The 25604-nt window shown below is 38.3% G+C and overlaps 1 protein-coding gene across 6 annotated transcripts in view; it reads left to right on the top strand.

Moving 5' to 3' along the window:
• CDC42BPA (CDC42 binding protein kinase alpha) overlaps nt 1-25604 on the top strand; it is a 323204-nt gene that overhangs the window by 180446 nt on the left and 117154 nt on the right. For 4 of the 6 annotated variants that reach the window (XM_047839756.1, XM_047839753.1, XM_047839757.1 and 1 more), the window contains exons 12-14: nt 13301-13434; nt 21955-22197; nt 22451-22561. In XM_047839756.1, the coding sequence (XP_047695712.1) occupies nt 13301-13434; nt 21955-22197; nt 22451-22561 (488 nt within the window). The remainder of the gene's footprint in view (nt 1-13300; nt 13435-21954; nt 22198-22450; nt 22562-25604) is intronic. The other 2 variants (XM_047839754.1, XM_047839755.1) reach the window with 1 other exon arrangement.

The raw sequence follows: 25604 nt of genomic DNA, 5'->3' as shown, positions 1-25604 counted from the left end.
GAGCTCTTAAATTTGACCGTAATTTATGCTGTTTATTTTTTTTAAGTGGCTCTCTTCCTAAGAGATATCTCTTTATCAAATTTCTGTAGCTTTATTTTCTACAGTTAAGGTGTTTGGAAATATGATACGCAGAATCATTTGCTTTGCTTTGCTATCAACAATAAAACATCAAAGAGCACTGAATGTGTTAGTTATTTGACACTGAAAAAAGTGACCAGCTGGGATGGTTAGGGATTTATCTTCAGACAGGTAATATAGATTGAGATGAGTTACTCATAAGCCCATTTTATTAGCTCTCAGAGGGTGTTTTTTTTTTTTTTTTAATTGATTTCCTAAAAAAAAATTTTTTTTAATGTTTTATTTATTTTTGAGACAGAGAGCATGAACAGGGGAGGGGCAGAGAGAGAGGGAGACACAGAATCTGAAGCAGTCTCCGAGCTGTCAGCACAGAGCCTGATGCAGGGCTCGAACTCAAGAACCGTGAGATCATGACCTGAGCCAAAGTCGGACGCCCAACCGACTGAGCCACCCAGGCGCCCCTAATTGATTCCTTTTTAATTGATTGAATCCTTAGGATTTTTCTGTGCTAATCATCATGCATCTGCAAATAGGATGGTTGTGTTTTTGCCTCTTTGATCTGTGTGCTTTTCATTTCTTTTTGCTCTACTGGCTAGAATCCCCAGCGCTGTGTTGGAGAAGAGTGATGAGAATATACATCCTGGCTTTCTTCCCAGTCTTAGGGGGAAGCCTTCAGTGTTTTGCCCTCAAGCGTAATATTAGCTACACATTTTTTATAGGTGCTCTTTACCAAGTCAGAAGTACACATCTATTTCTGTATTTCTGAGAGTTTTTATCACAGATAGTTGTCGAAATTTGTCAAGTATTTTTTCTGCATTTATCGATATGAACATGTGATTTTTTCCCCCTTTTGTTAGCCTATAAATATGGTGGATTAGATTGGTTGATTTTGAAGTATTGGACCAAACTTACATCCCTGGAATATATACATCACTGGTCATGGTGTATAATTATTTTTATGTGTTACTGAATTTTATTCCTAGTATTTTGTTAAGGATTTTGGCATTCGTATACATGAAGAATATTGGTCTTTGGTTTTCTGCCTTTCTTTTTTTTCTTTCTTTTTTTTGTTTTTTGTACTGCCTTTGTTTTTGTTTTCATTCTTTTATTTTTCTGTTTCCTTTTTGAGATATAGTTGACATACAACATTATATTAATTAGTTTTAGGTGTGCACATAATGGTTCAGTATTTGTATATGTTGTGAAATGACCACCACAGGAAGTCCAGTTACCATCAGCACACGTAGTTACAGATTTTTTTTTCTTGTGCTTAGAAATTTTAAGAGCTACTCTCTCAACGACTTTTCAGTATGTGGTACAGAATTATTGGCTGTAGTCCTCATGCTGTGCATCGCCTCCCCGGGACTTAGGCATTATGTAACTAGAAATTTGTACCTGTGATCACCTTCACTCCTTTAACATGCCCTTGCACCCCTGCCTCTTGGAACCACCAGTTTGTTCTCTGAGTTCACTTTTTCGGTTATTTTAGATTCCACACATGGAGTGCGATCATGCAGTATTTGTCTTTCTCTGACTGCCTTTGTTTAGCATAATTCCCTCCAGGTCCATCCACTTTGTTGCCAATGGCAAGATAGTGCTTATTTTAATGGCTCAGTGGTATTCCATTGTGCATACACCCCACGTTTTATTTATCCACATATCCATCATCGGACATTTAAGTTCTTCCGTGTCTTGATGCTTGTGGATGATGCTGCAGTGAACATGGAATGCATATCTTTTCAGTTCAGTGTTTTTGTTTTCTTTGGATAAATAATCAGAAGTGGAATTGCTAGATCCTCCAGTAGTTCTATTTTTAATTAATTAATTTATTTATTTTTGAGAGAGACAGAGACAGACTGCAACCAGGGGAGGGGCAGAGAGAGAGAGGGAGACACAGCATCGGAAGCAGGCTCCAGGCTCCGAGCTGGCAGCACAGAGCCCAACGCGGGGCTGTGACCATGAGACCGTGACCTGAACTGAAGTCGGGCGCTTAATCGACCGAGCCACCCAGGTGCCCCTATTTGCAATTTTTTGAAGAGCCTCCATGTTTTCCAAAGTGGCTGTACCGATTTACGTTTCCACTAACAGTGCACAAATATTCCTTTTTATCTGCAACGCTTGTTGATGACACTTGTTTATAACAACACTTGTTATATCTTGTCTTTGGACAGCAGCCATTCCAACAGGTGCGAGGTGATACCTCATCATGGTTTTGATTGGCATTGACCCGATAATTTATGACGTTGAGCACCTTTTCATGTACCTGTTGGCCATCTTTATGTCTTTTTTAGGGGAAAAAAAAAAGAAAAAGTCTATTCAGATCTTCTGCTCATTTTTTAATCAGATTGTTTGTTTCCCATTGAGTTTTACAAGTTTCTAAAATATATTTTCTGTATTAACCCCTTCTCAGATATGTGATTTGCAGGTATTTTCTCCCATCCATTAGGTTGCCTTTTTATGTTGCGGATGGTTTCCTTTGCTCTCCAGAAGTAAGTTCAATGTTGTCCCACTTGTTGATTTTTGCTTTTGGCGCTCTTTGGCTGTGGTATCAGTGTAGTGCTGGCCTCATAAAATGAGTTTGAACGTATTCCCTCCTCTTTCATTTTTTGGAAGAGTTCAAGAAGGATTGGTGTTAATTCTTTTTACAAGGTTTGTTAGAATTCACCTGTAAAACCACCAGGTCCTGGGTTTTTCTTTGTTTGGAGGTTTTTGATTATTAATTCGGTATCTTTAGCATTATTGGTCTGTTTAGATTTTTTAATTTATTCACAATTCAGTTTTGTTTGGTTTTATGTTTCTATAAATCTATCCGTTTTTCTAGGTTATCCAGTTTGCTGGCATGTAATTGTTCATAGTAGTCTCTTATGATCTTTGTATGTGCTGTCCATTGAAATGTTTCCTCTTTCTGATTTTATTTATATGAGTTGTCGGTTTTTTTTTTTAAGTCTAGCTAAAGTTTTGCCATTTTGACTGTCCAAAAACAATCTCTTAGTTACATTGATCTTTTCTTTGTTTTCCTGATGTTTGTTTCATTTATTGTTTCTCTGATCTTTGTTAATTCCTTTCTTCTGCTAACTTTAGATTTAGGGGTTTGAGGTCTTTCATTTTTTTAATGTAGAGGTGTTTATTGCCATGAACTTCCTTCTTAGAACTGCATTTGCCATATTTCATATGGCATATAGTGTTTCCATTTTTGTCAGTTACAAGATATCTTTTTAATTTCCTTTTTAATTTCTTTTTGTGATCCATTGGTTATTCGGGAGTGTGTTGTTCAATTTCCACATTTTTATGAATTTTCAAGTTTTGTCCTTTATTGATTTCTAATGTCATACTTTTGTGCTTGGAAAAGATCCTTGGTATCGTTTGCTAAATTTCTTAAGACTTGTTTTGTGAGGTGCCCACATGGCTCAGGCAGTTAAGTGTCCAACTTCGGCTCAGGTCATGATTCCACAGTTTGTGGGGTTGAGCCCCACATTGGGCTCTGTGCTGACAGCTCAGATCCTGGAGCCTACTTCAGATTCATGTCTCCCTCTCTCTCTATGCCCGTTCCCTGCACTTGCTCGCTCGGTCTCTCAAAAATAAGTAAACATTAACATTTTCTTTCAAAAAATTAAATAAGACTTGTTTTGTAACCTCGCTTGTTTTTTAATCTATTTATCCTGGAGAATGTTCCATGTGTGTTTGGGAAGAATGTATATTCTGCTGCTATTGGAGGGAATGTTCTATGTATGTCTGTTAGATCCACTTGTTCTAAAGTATAATTCACATTCCTTTCACATATAATTCACATTTCCTTATAGGTTTTCTGTCTAGATGATGTATCCAGTGTTGGAAGTAGGGTATTGAAGTCCCCTACTTTATCGTATTGTTTATTTATCCCTTCAGATCTGGTGTATCTGCTCAGTATATTTAGATGCTACAGTGTTAGGTGCATATGTATTTATAATTGTCATACCTTCTTGATAAATTGACCTTTTTATTGTCATATGGTAGCTTGTCACTTGTTACTATTTTTGACTTAACATCTGTTTTGTCTAACTATAGCTACCCTTGTTTTCTTTTGGTTTCCACTTGGATGAAATACCTTGTTCCATCCCTTCATTTTGAGCCTTTGTGTCTCCTTAAAGCTGAAGTGAGGCTTTTATAGACAGCATATAATTGGGTCTTGGTTTAATTCATCCAACCACTCTAGGTCTTGTTGTTGGAGAATTTAATCCATTTATATTTAAAGTAATAAAAGATTGGGATTTGCTAATGTCATCTTATTGTTTTCTGAGTGTTTTGTAGTTCCTTTGTTTAAGTTCCTCTCTTAACTGACTTCATTTATAAGTTAATCATTTTCTATAGCGTTAAACTCTGATTCCCTTTTCTTTATCTTTTGTATTCCTACTGTAGCTTTTTTTTTTTTTTTTTTAATTTTTTTTTTTCAACGTTTATTTATTTTTGGGACAGAGAGAGACAGAGCATGAACGGGGGAGGGGCAGAGGGAGAGGGAGACACAGAATCGGAAACAGGCTCCAGGCTCCGAGCCATCAGCCCAGAGCCCGACGCGGGGCTCGAACTCCCGGACCGCGAGATCGTGACCTGGCTGAAGTCGGACGCTTAACCGACTGCGCCACCCAGGCGCCCCTCCTACTGTAGCTTTTTGCTTTATGCTTAGTATGAGGCTGACATAAAGTATTTTAGTTATAACAGTCTGTTGTATGTTGATAGCAATTATAGTTGTGCAATATAATTTAGAAAGCTTAGGAGGAGAAGAAAATCCTTATGGATTTACCCATATTTTAAAATATTTATCTATCTATCTATTTATTTATTTATTTAAATGCTTATTTTTGAGAGAGAGCGTGCACACACACACACAAGTGGAGGATGGGCAGAGGATCTGAAGCAGACTCTGTGCTCACAGCACAGAGCCTGATGCATGGCTTGAACTCATAAACTGTGAACTGAAGTCGGACCCTTAACTGACTGAGCCACCCAGGTGACCCAATTTACCCAATTCTTATATACCATGCTCTGTATTCCTTTTTGATATTGATGAGCTCCTTGTTCTCTTATTTTCTGTTTAGAGGATTTCCTTTAGCCATTTAAAAAAATTTTTTTTAATGTTTGTTTATTTTTGAGGGAGAGTGTGTGTGCGAGTAGGGAAAGGGCAAAGAGAGAGGGGGAGACACAGAATCCCAATCAGGCTCCAGGCTCTGAGCTGTCAGCACAGGGCCTGACGCAGGGCTTGAACTCATAAACTGTGAGATCATAACCTGAGCCAAAGTCAAGACGCTTAACTGACTGAGCCACCCGGGTTGCCCCTTCCTTTAGCCATTTTTAAAAAAAAAATTTTTTTTTCAACGTTTATTTATTTTTGGGACACAGAGAGACAGAGCATGAATGGGGGAGGGGCAGAGAGAGAGGGAGACACAGAATCGGAAACAGGCTCCAGGCTCCGAGCCATCAGCCCTGAGCCTGACGCGGGGCTCGAACTCACGGACCGCGAGATCGTGACCTGGCTGAAGTCGGACGCTTAACCGACTGCGCCACCCAGGCGCCCCAGCCATTTTTTTTTAAAGACAACCCTGCTATCAGCAAATTCTCTTAGTTTCTATTCATCTGAGAATGTCTTAGTTTTCTCTTTATGACTAAAGAATATTTTTATAGAACATAGGATTCTGGGTTGATAGTTTTTTGTTTAAGCATCTGAAAAATATTGTACCACTTTCCTTAGGACTCTGTGGTTTATGAGGAGAAAATCACAGTCATTCTGAGGGTTTTTCCCCCCTTTATCTAGGGTGTTGTTTTTTTCTGGCTGCTTGCAAGGTTTTTCTTCTTTTATAGTTCTCTGATGTTTAATGGTGTGTTTTGGCATGGTTTTCTTGGGGTTTATTCTGTTTGGGATTTGTTCCTCTTCTGTAATAAAGACACATAAATGTGTCTTTCCACGTTTTTCCACTTAATTACTTTGAGTACTTTTACAGACCTGCCTACTGATGACTTAGATGTTACATCTTTTGTTATCGATCCACAAATCGTTGGGTCTCTGTTCATTTTTGTTTTCATTCTGTTTTTTCCCCCCACTACTTAGATTGGTCAATTTCTACTGCTTTATCTTCCATTTCACTGATTCTTTCCTGTGATGGAAAGAATCCTCTGATGGGTTCCTCTGTGGAACCCAACAATCCAGATTTTTTTTACATTTATTTCTAAATTTTCCATTTTGTTTTTTGTAAACTTGTTTCTTTGCTGAGACTTGCTGTATCTTCGCTTGAGTCTTCTGTTCGTTCATTTATTTCAGATATGTCCGTAATTGCTCGGTGGAGCATTTTTATCATAGCTGGTTTAGTGTCTTGCCAGATATTTCTAACATCTCTATTATTTCATCGTCTGCATCTGTCGATTTCCTTTTCTCATTCAAGTCGAGATTTTCCTAGTTCCCGATAGGATGACTGATTTTCAGTTAGTGACTCTGGATCTTATTTGCACTTTTCCATTTTCGCCAGCTTTTCCCGATACCACTCCAGCAGCGGTGGCTTGCCAGGTTGAGGTGGAGGTTCACTTTCCCTGCTTGGCCTCCCGCGACACCCAGAGAAGGGCCCCTCGTTATTCCCGGAGGAGGTTGGGTTTCCAGCAACTCGGTGGTGGGCATCGCCCTCGTACCGCCAGGCAGTGGCGGACGTTCTTCCTTCTCCGACACCAGCCCAGCGCGGGGACGGTGGACAACCTCACCGCTGCCGCTGGGGGGTGCGGAAGTGCTAGTTGCCCATGTGGTCTCCACGGACATTGCATGTGAAACGCGCGTGTTACGGCCGGTGGCCCTTTAGCAGTCCTCTGAGTACCCTCATGCCTCATGGTGTGTCTGTTTCTGGGTGCTTCATCATAGCCTGACGTGATTGAGGTCTGGCTCCTCACGTGTCCTTCCCTGACAGACGTGGTTGTGGAGGAAGTTGTTTCTATTGTTTAACTTGAGTGGAACAGTTGCTTCCTGAAAGTTTTCGGTCTTGCTAATTTGCCCCTTTCCTGGTCCTTTGGGTAGAAAGAGTGGGCTTCTGTCGGGGCTTTTATTTGCTGCCCCTGTTGGCATTTCTGGATCGCCAGTTTCTTTGTCTCTGTGTCTGGGAAAAATGAACCGCAAAGAAAACCCAGAGAACTTCCCGCTGTGTTGGTCCAGTGTTCCTGACATCACAGTTTCAGGTTCCCTTGTCCCCATCGGTCATCCTTTTTCTTCTCTCCAAATTTCATTTTTCTTATGTTTGTTTTATGTATGATGTCCAGAGAAGAGGGGAAATGTATCTAATCCTTCTTTCTGGAAGCAGAAGTCTCCAGAGTAAGCTCTTCAAATGTGGATCAGATCACGTTACAGCTTCTGAACACGTGCTAACGTGTCTTCCGTGGATGCCCGCTGGCTCCCGGGTGAAAGTGAAACAGCTCAGCTCTGTCTCCAAGGCCCTTCGTTATCCTGCATGTCACTGCGTCTCCAGATTTCCGCCGAAGTGAATTGCGCTTAGTTCTCCTCGGTCACATTCTGAGTTTTCACTATTTCGTTGTTGTTTTCTCTTTTCTTTCTCCACTCCCTCTTCCTTCCTTCCTCCTTCCCTCATTCCTTCCTTCTTCATTCATTTATTTTTGCTTGTTTGCCAAAAACATTCCTCACCGTGAACTTAAGCTCCTCTAGAATACGTGTTACCGCTGACATAGGTTTTTATTTGTATATTGCTTTACTTCCCTCGCCTGACTGCTAGATAGTAAGCTTCTTGAAAATAGGAACTTGGTTCTTTCATTGATACGTCCAAGTGCACGGAAGAGTGTATGACACGTAAAAAGCCCAAGTCAGTATGGGTAGACGAGTGATCAGTGAAACTTCGCTCTTGGAAACGTCCGACCGCTTCCTAAGATGTCTTCCTAATACGTCTTTCCTGGCAATTCGCGACACACTCACCCCTTACGTGCAAGTCAGCGGTGCCTGGAAGGAGGCCTCTAACTGGGGAAATTGGTTACCGTTGACCTGTTGATGGAGATTTCCTTCTTCACTTTCCTCCCACTTACTCCCTAAATGCAGAGGCTATAGGACTGCTCTTCACTCGTCCATTTTAGCTTTTCCCAGGGGCGGGGCAGAACCAGTGAAAACGAGGTGAAGAGAAAGGGCAGATCCTGTTTTTAGCATTCTTCCTTCCCAGCAGCTCTTGGGCGTGTGCTGGTCTCAGTGTGCCCAGGATTCCATCCCATCTCGTTCTTTTTTTTCCATCATTTGTTCATTTTTAAACCTCTTTTTACCTATTGTGGTAAAATGTACATAACATAAAGTGACCATTTTAACCGTGTCTAAGTGTCACATCAGTGGTATATAACACATTCACGTGCTGTGCGGCTGTCACGCTCCGTCCCGCAGCCCAGTATCTTCCCAGATGGAAACTCTCCGCCCGTGAAACACCAGCTGCCCGGTCCTCCCACACCCAGCCCCTGGCACCCGCCGTTCTTTCTGCGTCTCTGCATTTGACTGCTCTGGGAGCCTCACGTGAGTGCAGTCACAAAGTATTTGTCCCTCCGTGGCTGGCTGACTTCACTTAGCAGCGTCTTCACGGTTCACCCATGTTGTAGCCTGTGTCGGATTTCCTGTCTTCTACAACATTCTGCGTGTATGCAAATACTCCCTTCTGTTTTTAGGTTCGTCACCAACGCACTTGGGTTGCTTCCCCATTTTGTTTATTGTAAATAGTGCCGCCTTGCACACGAGGGAACATATATCAAGTCCAGAAGTAGAATTCCTGAATTTGTACGGAAATTCACGTTCAGTGTTTTTAGGAATTGCCGAACCGTTTTCCGCAGTGGCTGTGCCATTATGTTCCCACTGCAACACAGTCCTTCTCAGTTCAGCCCATAAACATCCTTATTGAGGTATTGTTCCGTACCAGAAATTATACTCGGTACTGGAGGCAGAGTGGTAAGGCTGGGGATAACCTCTGTGTCTCATTCACAGTTAAACCCACGCTGTCCTAAACATTTCGATGTAAAAGCTAGAGATAATAGAAAACAGGCTCTTCTAGGAACCTGCCCTACGAGTAGCCTTGACTATAGTCCTGGCTTTAAAGAAAAGTCCAAATTACCTTTGTTTTTTTTTTTTAATTTATGTGTTTTTTTGAGAGAGAGCGAGAGACCATATGTATGAGCGGGGGAGGGGCAAACAGGGAGGGAGGGAGAGAGAGAATCCCAAGCAGGCTCTACACTGTCAGCACAGAGCCCAACTTGGGACTCGATCTCAGAAGCCGTGAGATCACGACCTGAGCCGAAATCAAGAGTCGGTGCCCCCAAATCACCTTCTGTTAGCTACTTCTTAAGCTAGGTCTTTGTGTAGACAATTACACACCACCAGTGCCTGTGTATCTTTTCTTTCCCTATGGCAGTGTTCTCCAATATATTGAGACTCCTAGAAAATTTTAATAAAGTTATAATTACTTAAAATTTCTTTTTAAAATCTTCTTTCCTTATCACACTCCAAACTCCCAAGAAGGTAAGACAGAGTTTCCTTGTGTCATCTAATGGACACTCAGCAGATGAAAGTATAAATTCATACTCTCATTTGATATTTTTCCCTGAGAAGGTACGGGAATGGTTTCTTGTTTCCTGAATAATTATTGTAATCTCTCATGTGCTTTGTAACCCCCTTTCTTTTGTTGCCTGGAGATGGGTGGTTTGTCTGTCTCTCCAACCCTAAACTATTCCCCTCTTCCTCTGTCTGTCTGTCTGTCTCTCTCTCTCTCTCTCTCTCTCTCTCTCTCTCTCTCACACACACACACACACACACACACACACACACACACACTGCCCTGCATCATGTAAATGAAGGAAAAGGATAGGGAATGGAGGGAGAGGGGTAGGTATAGGGGAACCTGTTTCCCCGTCATGATTGGAAGTCAGATCTCCTCCCATCTCAGAAGAGTCCTGGGTTATTTTAGGAATCAGAGCGTAAGGGAGAAGCGGTGATACTGTGTCTGCACAGATCAGGGAGAGGTGCTTTGACTGTGCTTCTAACGCCGCCCTGGTCACAGTCCTCGCCCCTCGCGGGTCGTCCGTGCTCCACATCGAGTCCCGCGGTAGCCGTGGCCTCTTCCCCGGTCCTCCTCCCCTAGCTCCCATAGAACCTGCCACACGATCTACATTTGTGCTTCTGCTTCATTTATGATTTGTGGGGTGTTACTCTTTATCTTCCTGACCTGGTTATCTCCTTCAAGACAGAGTCTATTTAATATTTCTCTTCCATGCCACACAGTGCAAAGAAAATTTCCTTATTGTGTTTTTGTCCCTTATTAAATCCTCATAGGAATGATTGAATTTCCCAGCTGTCCTAGCAGCAGTGAGCTAGGAACCATTTGGTTGGAGCGTGCTAGCCTGTTGTGCTGGTCTGCTTCTGCTCTTTACTCACGAAAACTGCTTTTTAGTTACTTGGCCTAGAATGGTATGGCTCATCGTGTTGCGTGAGGTATTTTTTGATAGTCTCTGAGGATTCCTTTCTTTCTTTTTTTTATTTAAAAAAAATTTTTTTTTTACCGTTTTTTATTTGTTATTGAGAGACAGAGGCAGAGCATGAGCATGGGAGGGGCAGAGAGAGAGGGAGACACAGAATCCCGAGCAGGCTCCAGGCTCTGAGCTGTCAGCACAGAGCCTGATGCGGGGCTCGAACTCACAAACCGAGATATCATGGCCTGAGCCGAAGTTAGACGCCCAACCGACTAAACCACCCAGGCGCCCCACTGAGGATTTCTTTCAAAGTCTTCATTGAATTCACCATTTGTTGTAGTGAAAGTAAATGTTCATGTGCCTTAGCCATTTGATAGTTGTCGGCCAAAATTCAGTGTATTCTGGATTTTTCTTGAGTTGGGGTTTTTATCTTTGGGGAATGCATAATTCTGTGTGTATCAGATTGGAAGCTTTTATAAATAATCGAGTGAGCTTGTCTTCTCCAGCCCTTCTGTGTGAAACACGAAAACCTGACATGTAATTCACAGATACACTTACCAACTCCATTGCAAAGCAGCCAAAGTGACATGGCTGAAATAAACCCAAAACTTAACGCACATTGAAAGGGAACCATAAACCACTGAAGGCCTCCACCGAAGCCGCCCCATGGAGTCGTTTTGCTGTAAACTTGATGTGATGCAGACAGTATATAGAACACTGATTTCATTTTTGTTGCTAATAAAAAGCAGTAGAGATAAGCGAATGACTCAGTAATTTGCAGAAAACCCTTCACCACGCTGGGGAAAGACTCTTCAGAGTAGAAGAAAGTAGGCGAATGAGACGGGATCACAATGCGTGCCAACTGACTGCTTCAGGCTGGCACACCATAGCCATGAACAGGACCAAAGTTAGACCCTCAAAGGACAAAAGTCAGCCATGTCACATACTAAATTTTGACTCCTAATTATTGGAAATAAACTTTTGAGGGACGCCTGGGTGGCTCAGTCGGTTAGGCATCCGACTTCAGCTCAGGTCACGATCTCACGGTCCTTGAGTTTGAGCCCCGCGTCGGGCTCTGGGCTGATGGCTAAGAGCCTGGAGCCTGCTTCCGATTCTGTGTCTCCGTCTCTCTCTGCCGCTCCCCCGTTCATGCTCTGTCTCAAAAATAAAAATGTTAAAAAAAAAAAAGTAAACTTTTGACATCTTAAAAATGTTAAAACCTTAAAATAACAGGAAAGTATCACTTAAAAATGTTTCAAGGAAATTAGTATAAACAGAAAAATTCCTGCAGGAAATGCTGAAACTTGAGAAAATGATAAAATATACTTTGCTGAACATAAGACTAAATATTCCATGATCTTTAAGGTTAAACATCCTGTGATGTTGCAGTGTTCTTCAAGTAAAACATTTATTAAATTAGACTGCTAAAGTTATTCTGTTGAGACAGAACAAAGACTAGTTACATGCAACTTCACAGATGTTGTTGAAAATCGTTGAGAACCGTGGTATCCATAAATGCATCTACACTCTCAAAACACCTCAGATCAATAAGCTCTTAATAAACCTGTAAATTTAGGGCACTGAATATCAGTAAATTGTTTTGTTGAAGGACTCCAGCAGCAGTTAGTATGGGATACACTAACGCATTTAAGTGACTTCTTGGCTACAGGACTCTGCACACAAAATCTCTTTACGGTAGGACCAGTGTCTTATGAGCATGACTTCATTTATTGAAAGCGTTGGACTTAGCAATACACAATACTCTGTGCATCATCTATTCCCACACCTGAATTTGCCAGACCCGGGGGATCTTGTTAAAATACAGATCTGATTCATTAGGTCTGGGTTGAGGCCCGAGATTCTGCGTTTCTGGCAAGCTCGCAGGTGTTCCTGCTACTGTGTGGGGATGACTCTCCAAGTGGGAAGGTTTTGTAAAGAGCAGAAATTGACAGTGAATGGGTGTAGATTTCTCGGTTTTGTGGGCTTCAGTTCTTCAGCTTGCCAATCTACTTCTGATGCCTGACCATTTTGTGTCAATTTATCCAATTTTGTGCAGGCAGTGTGTTCAAATGAGTGAGGCTGTTCTGTTTCATAATAACTCTTCTGAAGTGGTGATGTTAAGAATTGTCGCTTTTCCAGAAGAGGCCGATGCAGGATTTCCTGAGTCCTCGTCTCCACTCCAAGACCCATTTAGCAGTGTGACCTCAGGCCAGATATCCAGCTCTCCTGGCCTCAGTTTCTTCTTCTAGAAAATGGAGGAGCTGACCTAGATCAGAGGCGTTCGCGTATTTACTTTACGAAATCAGAGTTTGTTCTTCAGATAACCGCTAGTGAAACTGGGCTGCAGCCATGAGAAGCACAGCCGTCTTAATAATAATTTGACTAAAGTCGGCGCAGGAATGCTGATAACCAAACATAGAGTAAAATGGGTCTGTTTTGTCCGTTTGGTTGCTTTTGATTTTTTTGATAGTTTGAAGCTTTTAATTGGCTCTGAAGGTACTTTTCTGGAAGTATGGTCTTCTTTTTCTAACAGAAATGTAAGACGTTTTTCATGCAAGTGTTACACACTTTCACACTGATATTAGCCATACCCTTTCTTCAGTGAACTTGACAAGCACTTAATTGTCGCGAGCTATAGTCATACTGAAAGGGGTGTCTATAAGCCTAATACCAAATTCAGGATATGTTATTTTTTTCAACTTAGTTGTTTAAAATCTTGGTTTCGAGCATTTGTTTTTATATGAATACTACCATAAACACTGTCGTCTCTTTTTAGAATCAAGTCACTTGGAACAGCAACTTGAGGAAGCCAACGCTGTGAGGAGAGAGCTAGATGATGCTTTTAGGCAAATCAAGGCTTATGAAAAACAAATCAAAACACTACAACAAGAAAGGGAAGAATTAAACAAGGTAAAAATACATGGATAGATTGTTAAACCCGGTTTTAGATTCTTAATCTAATTTGTATTCTAAAAGCTTTCGTAATGAGTTACAAGAACATAAAGTATATGTTGTAAAATGTTTAATTGTTTTGGTATGTGTCATTTGAGTAATAGCTAGTAATGAAGACATTTACATACTGTCAAGATTTTTGACATTCAGAATCATCTGTTCTTTTGAAAAGTTTAATCAAAGGACTTGATTAAAAGTAAATGTTTTAAAAAATATTACAGAATAAGCAAACAGTGAGATATGTGTCATGTCTTTGGACAAATAAAAACTAAAGGCATATTTTCATTGTGATTTGCTGATATGAACATTCTTAAAAGATTAGAATAAAAAATTTCTTTAATGTTTTAATTATTTTTTAAAATGTCAATTTATCTTTCAAAGCACGGATGAAGAAGCTAAAGTTATTTTCATAAGAACTTGATATAATACTTAAACAGTATTAGAAGCATCAACAAAATTTATTAATAGCAAAGACAGCCTAACACATCCCATAAATAATACACACCAGAGAAAAACATTTTACTTAAACCACTCAGAATGTGTACTTTGCCTTTCATTAACAAATTTCAAAACGTTGGAATTAATACTAGCCAACACAAAAAAGAAATGAGTGGTTTATGGCTTATGTAAATTGTATTCAGTGATGCAGTATATAATTGATAATATAATGAAGTTCTTTTGGGGAAGATCTTAAAGTCTTGCTGCCAGTAAAGAAATGGAGGCAATTAAAAATAAAACAAATAACCTTTTGCTGATGAAGCTAATCGAAAAGACTAACAGAGAAAGTTGTAAAGGTTAAATTGAATTTGATTAGTATCTTTTTGCTTTTTTCTTAATGCAATTATAAGCAGTTTTGTGTACAGATCCATTTAAATTCATGGTCAACTTAATAAAATTTGGAATTTTGGGGCGCCTGGGTGGCGCAGTCGGTTAAGCGTCCGACTTCAGCCAGGTCACGATCTCGCGGTCCGTGAGTTCGAGCCCCGCGTCGGGCTCTGGGCTGATGGCTCAGAGCCTGGAGCCTGTTTCCGATTCTGTGTCTCCCTCTCTCTCTGCCCCTCCCCCGTTCATGCTCTGTCTCTCTCTGTCCCAAAAAAATAAATAAAATGTTAAAAAAATAAAAATAAAATAAAATAAAATTTGGAATTTATAACAGATGTTATATTTGTTTTAGTAATATTACAGTAATATTATAATAATATTAGTGGTAGCTGTTATGTATATAAAGGTAGGATTATTCAGCCAAACTTAGTAAACATAAAAAAGATGAGAATCCAACATCTAGATTTATAGTAACAAGTATCTTGCCAATTTTATTAAGTTTTAATGTTAAAAATCCTTTTTTAGTATATTTTGAGAAGAGGGTAGTGCTATAAAGAAATATTACATTGGTATTTTAAGGGATATGTTTAATATCCTACAGGCAGCAGATAATCTTTTTAACATTTTTTTCTTTAGATACGTATAAAAGAATAAACGTAACATTATATGAGTTTTGATGCACATAATATAATGCCTGTCTCTGAACCGACCATCTAACTTAAGGAATAGGAACATTATGAATTTTGTGGCATAGCCCTGGCCAGTCATTTTTTTATCCCCTTCTCCTTATTGTCCGTCATTTCCTTATTGAAAAATACTTTTTATCCCTTAGTACTATAATCTCTAAATAATGTATAATAGGAGATAACAAGTAGAGCATAGGGGATATAATACTCTAACAGCGCTGTGTGGTGACAGAGGGTAACTATGCCTATCACGGTGAGCACTGAGTAACGTACAGAACTGTCCAGTCACTCTGTTGTGCACCTGAAACTAGCATAACGTTCTATGCTCATTATACTTCAGTGAAAACAAATAAAAATGCCAGTGCCAAATGCTAAAGATGAGCTTGTAATCTGATACCTTATTTCTGGAAAGCTGATTTGCAACAAGTATCCAAAGCCTTCAAATACTAAAGTCCTTGATATAATAATTCCATTTGTCAAAATGTAACTCAAGATAATCAGACATTGAAGCAAAGATTTGTTCACAGAGAACAAATCACCACATTTATAAAAGAAAAATATTAGAAACTACCAAAATGCCCGACCAGTTCATAGGATGAAATATTATATAGCCATTAAACCTGGTGGCTAAAGAATTTTTAATGCCACAGGAAATGAAAATACACATACGTTATTTGGTGTGGCTTGTTTCTGAGCTGTGTAAAGTACATGCAGTTTTGCACGGTTTGTTGTTTCACTCATTGTATTTCTAAGATTCATCCATGGGACTGTAGAGCACTCATTTATCTGCCGTATGGTACACCATTATGTGAACGCTCCAGAATCTATTCAGTTGTTTGTCTACAGACATTAAAGTTGCTTACACTTGATAGCCACTATAAATGAACGTTCTTGAATATGTATGCTGATATGCACACACTTGTACACAGAATCACGAGTAGAGTAATTGGGTCATAAGTAATGCAAATACTCCGTTTTTTATGGTAATGCCAAGTCGTTTTCCACGGATTGTACCAATTTACACTCCTACTCCCACCACCCGGTCTGTATTCAACAATACTTCATGTTACTAGATTGATTATTTTGGCCAACCCCATTGAAGTTGGTATTTTAGGTCTAGAACCATGTTTTATTTATGGTCTTAATTTCTCCAATTACTAATGAGGTTGAGTATCTCACGTATGCCCACTTATCAGTTCTGTTTCTTCTGTGAAATGCCTCTCAGTATCTTTTGTACATTTTCCTGTTGGGTTTTTTTTTTTTGTCTTTTTCTTACCGATTTGTTAAGAATTCTTGAAAATTTCTATATTGATCTTTTGTCAGTTGTGTATATTAAGATGCCTCCCAGTTAGAGGCTTGACTTTTCATTTTCTTTATGGGAGCTTTTGAGTAACAGAAGTTCTGAGTTTTAATGTAGTCAACTATATTGATCTTTCTTTTTAGAGATTTGCTGGCTCATGTAAGAAACCTAAGGCTAAAATTCTCAGTTGTTTTTTTTTTTTTTTTTTTTTTTAAAGTTTTCGGTTTTTATTTTGACGTTTTAAAGTTTGGCCTTTGGTGTTTAAATTTTAACATACCAGATTTATTTTTTCGTATCATGTGAGATATAGGGATCCAATTTCAGATTTTCCTCTGTAGCTAATTGTTGTTCATTTACTAAATAGGCAGCGTCACCTGTCACATTTCCATTTACGCATGACTCTGTTATCTCACCTCTCCATTCCTTAAAAACTGTGATGAGATCTTGATTAAAATTGTGTTAAATCTGTAGAGTCATTTCAGGAGAATTGACATCATTACAACATTGAATCTTTAGGTTCTTACTATCCCCATTTATGAATATTATTCCAAACGCACACACAGATTTCAAGACCAGAGCATAGTATTGTGATGTACATACAGCAGAAATACGCACACTGCTCCCCTGGGTGCTGTCTTACCTCTGGGGCAGTGCAATGAGAGCTGGATAGATAAAGCCCTATACGCACACGCGCGCGCACACACACATATATTTAGATGTATGTATATACATCTGTATATGTATGGAGTCTGTGTTGTGGATGAGGAATCCTAAAAACGTGAGGGTGTTTTATATAAAGGAGGAGAGGCAGATGCTTCCTACTCTCTGCCCCCCATCATCTCCACCCATCCTTCTGAGAGTCTCCTTGGAAATGTAAAGAGAAGAGTCTAGGACCCTTTGGAATATAAATAAATCACTCCAGTGGGAAAGATAAGCCCAGAGCCTACAGCTCTATAAAGAGGGTGGCTCCCTGATCCAGGCTTCTCTCTCCCACCTCTGTTGAAATATAAGCACATACATCCAGGAGTTAAATCTCTTCGAGTTTCTCATTCTAAATTAGTCATAAATTTATAAGGCTTGCTTTTAGCCCAGGTCCCAACTTTCAGTACAAAGTTTTAGGAAGGTCTGTCTGTACAAAACCATAAAAATCTTTCCTCTGGAGCCCCACGGTCTTTCCATCCACAAACTTGGTAGATTTCACCATATCTTTAACATCTTAAATGTTTTAACATAAAATTTTAATGCAGGTCTCATTTGCCTTTAAATTTACTGTTCTATTTTTTTCATATTTTAAATGGTATCTTTATAGTTTCTTACTGATTTTGCTTCGGCAACATTGCTAAATTCTTATTAATTGTACTAATATATTTGAGATTCTTAGGGTTTTCTGCAAATAATGACAGTTTTGTTTCTTTTAATTTGTATGACTTTTCTTTCTTTCCTTGTCTCACTGTATTAGCTAGGACCCACAGTACAGTGTTGAATAGAACTGGTGATAGCAGGCTTTCCTGTCTTAGTCCTGGTTTCAAAGAAAATGCCTTTACTGTTTCACCACTAATAATGTTTTCTGTAAGTTGTTGATAAACACTTCTTATCAGGTTAAGAAAGTTCTCTTCTATTCCTATTTTGCTAATCATTTTTATAATGGGTATCAGACTTATTAAATACGCTCTTCTGTACGCTATTACAACAGATTTCTAGGAATTTGTTAATATTTATTGATGTGATTATATGATTGTTCTTTAATGACTTGGTTTGGTAAGTTATATTTATAGACTTTTTCTAATGTTAAACCATTTTTGCATTTCTGGGTTAAACCACAATTGTGCATATATTACCTCCTAAATAACAATATGCCAGTGTATGTAACACTTATGTAATGGCACTGCTATTGGAGTGTTTTACATATATTAGATCATTTAATCTTTATAAGAGCCTTGTGATTTAGTTATTATTATTGTTGTTGCTGCTGCTGTTGTTATTAGTATTTTATAAATGATGAGACCACGCACAGAGAGGTCAAGTACACTTGCTTAAGTGTACACTTGAGCTCATTTGCTCAAGATCATAGAGCTAGAAAGTGATGGAGCTAGAATTCCAACACAAGAAGTTTAAGTCCAGAGTTCATGCTTATCTACTTTATATATCACTGAAGCTGATTTGCTGATGCCGTTTTTTTTTTTTTTTAATATTTGATTTGTTTTTATCAGTAAAATTGGCTTGTAATTTTTTTCTTTTATTTTTCTGGTGTTTTTTATGGTATCAAGATTATATTGGTCTCCTCGAATGAGTTGTGTAGCATTGCCTCTTTTTTCTCTTCTCTAGAAAAGTTTGTATAAGAATGTTTGTTCCTTGAAACACTGGAGGAATCACTTGTAAAACCATCTGAGTTTGGAAATTCTCTCCCTCTGAGGGGATGGGGAGAGTTTGTTAACTATTATTTAGGTACTTTAATCATTACAGGACTATTGAGGGATTCTGTTTCTTCTTGAAGCAGTTTTGATGAATTGTATTTTTGTAGGAATTCATTCATTTCAAAAGTTAACAAATTTATTGGCATAAAGTTTTCACTGTATCCTTTTATTAGCTTTTTTAATCTTTTCCAGGTTTGTAGTCATAGTCTTTTTTTCTTTCTTAACATTGTTTATTTTTGCATTTATTCTTTGTTTGATCTCACCAGGTATTTGCCTATTGTATTATTTTTCTCAACTTTTGGCTTTGTTGATGTTCATTATAACATTTCTTTTTCATTAGTTTATGTTCTTATTTTTATTATCATCATATGTTGGTGGAAGCATTAGTGTGTTCTGTCTCTTTCTATGTGGAATTTCACTAAATTTAAACTTTTGTTTTAGTTTCAATACAAGTGTTTCAAGCTATAAATCTCCCCCTAAGTAAACCTTTTACTGCATTCTCATTTTATTATATGTGCTGAACATTTTTATTGTTTATATTTTCAACTTTTTTTTTTAGTTCTAAATATTTTAACATGCTTTATGACTTTTCTCCTTGACCAATGAGGTATTATGGAATTTAGCCTTTTTAGAAATTTCTATTGTAATGGTGATATTATCAAAGAACTTGAACTGTTGATATCTGTTCTTTGAAATCTGCTGAGACTTGTTTCATGGCCTAAACAGACTGCTCCATTTTCAGATGTTCACTATATGCCTGAAAAGAATGTATGTTCCCAATATTGGGTGCAAGCATCTACATATGAAGTTTGATAATCTCTATATTCAGTATTTTTTAACTGCTTGGTTTATCTATTAATGATTGTCAAGTCAAAATTTCTCATTATCATGTGTTCACCAATTTTTCTATGATGATTTTGCAATTTCTTTGTAATCTATTTTGAGTCTGTCCTATGGAATGCTATCCTAACCATTTTTAAAATGTACAGTTCAGCAGTGTAAATTATATTCATGTTGTTGTGCAACTAATCTCCAGAATTTTTCCATCTTGCATAATTTTTTCTTGAAATTTAATTGAGTTTTTGTTTGTTTTTGTTCCCACATTTCTCACTACTTGTTTTAACAGTTTCTAATTGTTGCTCTTGAATATTATCATGCATATTTAACAAAGTCTCAATTATTATCTCCCCCCAAATTTAAGGACCTCTAATTCTGTTACTTCTTTCCAACTGTTGTGTTATTTTTGACAGTATTTTACTTATATCCTTTCTGTTTACTCTACAAACGAGACATGTTTATAATACAGTCTTCTCTGCATATTTACATTCATATTTATGTTCACAAGTGTCTTGGCCCTCCCATTTCTCTGTCCTTAGACTTTGCTTTTTTTTTTTTAATTTTATTTTTTATTTTTTTAAATTTACATCCAAATTAGTTAACATATAGTGCAACAATGATTTCAGGGGTAGATTCCTTAATGCCCCTTACCCATTTAGCCCATCCCCCGTCTTGTAACCCTCAGTTTGTTCTCCATATTTATGAGTCTCTTCTGTTTTGTCCCCCTCCCTGTTTTTATATTATTTTTGTTTCCCTTCCCTTATGTTCATCTGTTTTGTCTCTTAAAGTCCTCATATGAGTGAAGTCATATGATTTTTGTCTTTCTGACTAATTTCACTCAGCATAATACCCTCCAGTTCCATCCACATAGTTGCAAATGGCAAGATTTCATTCTTTTTGATTGCCGAGTAATACTCCATTGTATATATATACCACATCTTCTTTATCCATTCATCCATCGATGGACATTTGGGCTCTTTCCATACTTTGGCTATTGTTGATAGTGCTGTTATAAACATAAGGGTGCATGTGTCCCTTCGAAACAGCACACCTGTATCCCGTGGATAAATGCCTAGTAGTGCAATTGCTGGGTCGTAGGGTAGTTGTATTTTTAGTTTTTTGAGGAACCTCCATACTGTTTTCTAGAGTGGCTGCCCCAGCTTGCATTCCCATAGACTTTGCTTTTAAAATTATTTTTCTTTTCCCTGAGAGAAATCTTTAGAGGTTCCTATTTAGCACAGATCTGATGGTGATTCTGTCCATTTTCGTTTATATGAATCTAATTATTTTAGCCTCATACGTGAACAGGAATTTTTCTGGGTATACAGTTTTAATTACTTTTCTTCACTCTTTCCATTTTCCCTGTTTCTGTTAACTTCTTAAGTGTCTGCTCTGTCTATCCTTTTGTTTTAGAGGGTAGAGGATAGAGGATTTGTCTTTTTTCACTGATTTCCTTTAAGGTCATTTGTTTTTATTTGGTGCTATGCAATTTTATTTTTTTTTAAGTTTCTGGGTTTGAGCCTTAACACTTTTTCTTGCTTCATAAATATAGAGCTTACTTTATTGGCAGATTCAGGTCTTTAGTTTTAACACTTGTATTTTTCCCATTTCTAAATGTCCTGTACAGTTGTTTATAAGTCTCCCTGGTCATTTTTAATAGTCTTTTGTCATTTTCCCATTTTCATGATTTTTTTTTTTTTTTTTTTTTTTACTTTCTCAAACATTCCATTTTATGTTACTATTTGACAATTTGAATGTCCGAATCCCATTGGAGTTTATTATTATTGTTTCTGTTCTTTGCTTATGGTCGTTTGTTCTTTGGGTTTTGGGAATCTGTGATTGTGCGCTCATATTTGTGTGTCTTAAAAAACCTACCTTTCATCGGGGCTCTTTTCTCAAAAAGGATTTGCATTTCCTTTTGCCCGGAGGCCGGTGGTTGTCCTGACCTGAGTCTTCTTAAGCTCTCTCCTCCCACTTTCATCCGGGGGTTTATTTAGCTTTCTCGCCTTGCTTCTGGCCTAAGGCATAGTCTCCACATAAGAGCATTCCTTGTTTTTTATCATTTGTAGTGATTCAATATAATTTTCAAACATCTCACAAGTATCCATTACATTTCACAAAATCTTTATTTTGACCATCACCTCTGGTATTCCTATACTTTTTATTTGTTTGTAGAAACTAAGGTACTAGACGGTTCGATCAGCTGTGCCATTGCAGTTAGCAGATGAGCGTAAGGAGCTGAGAATGCCAACAGAGCACCACGCTGTTAATATCTGTTCAAAAGTAGTTGATTCCTTTTCATTTTGTCCTGAGATGAATAATTTTGGCTCTTCATGACTTCATGATGGCTGCTTTGAGGGCCAAAATTGGTCCCTAGGTTGCAGAATTGGTAACTTATATTCTTTTTACGAAACCGTAGGAACTAGTCCAGGCTAGTGAGCGATTAAAAAACCAGTCCAAAGAGCTGAAAGACGCACACTGTCAGAGGAAACTGGCCATGCAGGAATTCATGGAGATCAATGAGCGGCTAACAGAGTTGCACACCCAAAAACAGAAACTTGCTCGCCATGTCCGAGATAAGGAAGAAGAGGTGGACCTAGTGATGCAAAAAGTTGAAAGCTTAAGGCAAGAACTGCGCAGGACAGAGAGAGCCAAGAAAGAGGTTAGTAGTCAGGCAGATTGTCCAGTGCCCAGGGGGTAGTGATTAAAGCTGCTTTTTCAGATAAGTGAAATGATGTGTATATCATGCTTGAATTCTTAAAAACAGTTTTCTTGTTGGATAATTTTACTTAACGTGAACTTCAACATTTGAGTTATCTTCTTGTGACAAGGTAAATTCCCATGGGGGAAAAAGCATTTTACTGGAAAAAAACAGGTATAACCATGAAATCCGCTTTGTTCATTTTATTTTAAAGCTGGAAGTTCATTCAGAAGCTGTGGCTGCTGAAGCATCTAAAGACAGGAAATTGCGTGAACAGAGCGAGCACTATTCTAAGCAACTGGAAAATGAATTGGAGGGACTAAAGGTATCGTTTGATTTCACATTTGCGAAGTTGAATTAATTTTCTTCTCTTTAGGCTTAACAGGAGTGTTAGTTTATGTTCTCTCTTTGACGTGGGGTAAAAACTAGCTCTCCTTCAAACCTAACATTCGTAATTCTCCTTCTTACTAGTAGAGGCTGACATAGACTTCCCCAGCATTCTGGAAGGAAAGGGAAGGTTGTGCTTAGTGGGGAGAAGAAATCTATGGGGAAAGAGTTAAAATATTTGTGCACACCTGGACAAGATGCACTGGGAATCTGCATGGGGGCACCGTCACATACCCAGATCCTCGATCTTGTAAATGACTGAGGAGAGCCTCAGGGTAGCTCTGCATGTACTCCTGTGGGGGGGGATCAGATGATAATGGGCATGGGTTAACACATCCGAGCGAGGGATATCCTTGTGCCAACTCTTAAGTTGGACTACTTGGTTTTAAGTCCTAGCCTTATCTGTTACTAGCCATGTGATACTGGACAAAACATTTCATCTCTTTGGACCTAGGTTTTCTTATCTGTAAAACCCTATCTCATTGGTTTTATGTTAGGAGTCCATACATATATCTGTAAAGTGCTCGGTAACCATTAGCTGTGATAATAGCGTTAGGTGTGCCAAAGTGGGAGAATTGGGATTAAATGGACATCCTGTTTCTACAACGCTAAATGATAATCTGAATGATGTCTGCTTTTTCTTCACTCCAACCTTGGAGCAGTCTCCTGTGTTGTCCGCCACCCCTCCCCTACACCCTCTCCTTGCATAACCATGCACAGTCTAGTCTCACTCATCTGGCAGACATAAGAATCAAGTTGCATGTCATCTCAGGAAGTTTATGCCACTGTGGGATTCTGTTAATAACTTTAGCATAGCTTTTTTTGTATTTATCCACAAAATGTCTCCTTGCCTAAACTGTAACCTAGCTTATTGAAAACATACAAGTATAGTATTAACTTGGCTCGATGCCACATGTTTAACACTTGTTTGATAAATGTGTTAAATCCATGAACGAATGACGCGGTATACTTGGTCAGAACTTTTTCTCTGACGGTTAGAGATCAGTGGTTGCAAATAAGATTTCTCTGTTGTAAATGTAAATATAAATTCTAGATTTTATTTCTTGTTCAGAGATTGGTTTATTTTTCTTTTTGTGATTCATCATGATTGCACAGTCTTGGTTAGCTTTTCAAACTAGAGATGTTTCTTCTATATAGTTACGCTTCTGAAACAGGATTAGTGTATAGAAGGTATTACATTACTGTCTCAAATGATTTCCAGTCAGGGACTCTTTTGTTTCCGGCATGTAGGTGATTGGGTAACAAACAAGAATCATAAAGACTGGGAGTATCTTAGGGATTATTTGCATTTGAGGAAATCAAGACCCAGGAGAGTTAAGGATTATGTAGTCATAAGTGATAAAGTGATAAACCTGGATTTTCAAGGGGTGCCTGGGTGGCTCAGTCGGTTAAGCGTCCAACTTCGGGTCAGGTTATGATCTCACGATTCATGAGTTTGAGCCCCACATCGGGCTCTGTGCTGACAGCTCGGAGCCTGGAGCCTGCTTTGGATTCTGTGTCTCCCTCTCTCTGTCCCTCACCTACTCACACTCTCTGTTTCTCTCTCTCTCTCTCTCTCAAAAAAAATAAACATTAACAAAATTGTTAACCTGGATTTTCTAACTCAGTGCCATGTTCTATCCACTAGTCTGCTCTTTATTGTTTTCTGTAGTAAACACTGCTGCACTGAGAACTTTGAATCACATGTATTTACCTGTTGATCAAACTCTCATAATCTCTTGTATCATTTATAAATTTGGGATAATCATAAATCTCCCCAGTATATAAGCTAATGCATTTAAAATTATTTCCCTAGGGCCTGGCAGAAAGTAAAGGCTCAGTAAGTGTTGGCTGTGATTATTCTCATACTGTCTTTCCTTGAAGGTATTTAAAATTGGAATTTCTTGGTTTAATTTCTTGTAAACCTATTTTGAATTGGTTTTGAAACCTATTTTGGCCATTCTAAAAGGGTGTAGGAATCTTCAGTTCATTAGGAGCAGTTTTCAATAGAATGGAAGGGAGAAATAATTCTTGAATAACAGAAAATTCAATACCCCATTTCCAATAATGCATAGAACATACAGACAGAAGATACCTAAGGATACAGAGGTCTTGAGCAACACTATAACCAACTAGACCTAACAAACATGTATAGAACCTTCTACTCAACACAGCAGAATACACATTCTTCTCAAGTGCACATGGTATATTCTCCAGGATAGACTGGATGTTAGGCACAAATCAAGTCTCAAAAATGTAAGAAGACTGAAATCATACAAAGTGTCTTCTCCAACCACAATGGAATGAAGATAAAAATCAGTAACATAAGGAAAGTTGGAATGTTAATAAATATGTGGAAATAAAACAAGATGCTCTTTACCAGTGGATCAAAGAAGAAATCAAGGGCAATTAGAAAATACCTAGAGAGGAATCCTATGAAAACACCATACTGACCATACAATGCAGTATGGCAGTGCTCAGAGGGAAATTTATGGCCATAAGTAACTACGTTTAAAAAAAAAAAAAAAGAAGGATCTTAAATCAGTTACCTAATTTAATATCTTACGGAATCAGAAGAAGAGCAAAAGAAACTCAAAGCTAGAAGGAAGAAAATAATAAAGATTAGAGAGGAGTTAATTAAATGAAAATAGAAAAATAATAAGATTGAATGAAACCAAAGTTGATTTTTTCAAAGATCAATAAAATTGACAAACCGTTAGCTAGAAGCATACAAATTACTTAAAGTGTCTCAAAAAACAAAACAAAACAACAACAACAAAACCCAGAATATCTCAACAGACATAACAAGTGGAGAGATGGAATCAATAAAAAGAAATCTCCTGACAAAGAAAAGTCCCGGGCCAGAGGCTTTCAGTGAATTGAATCCAACATTTAAAGAAGCATGAACACCAGTCCCTCTTAAACTCTTCCAAAGATTACAGGAGTAGAGAGTACTTCTCAACTCATCCTCCTATAAGGTC

The sequence above is a fragment of the Prionailurus viverrinus genome, chromosome F1 (genome assembly GCF_022837055.1).
Source record: "Prionailurus viverrinus isolate Anna chromosome F1, UM_Priviv_1.0, whole genome shotgun sequence".
NCBI classification, from domain to species: domain Eukaryota; kingdom Metazoa; phylum Chordata; class Mammalia; order Carnivora; family Felidae; genus Prionailurus; species Prionailurus viverrinus.
Note: the sequence above shows the minus strand (reverse complement) of the source record. Positions and strands in the feature narration are given on the sequence as shown.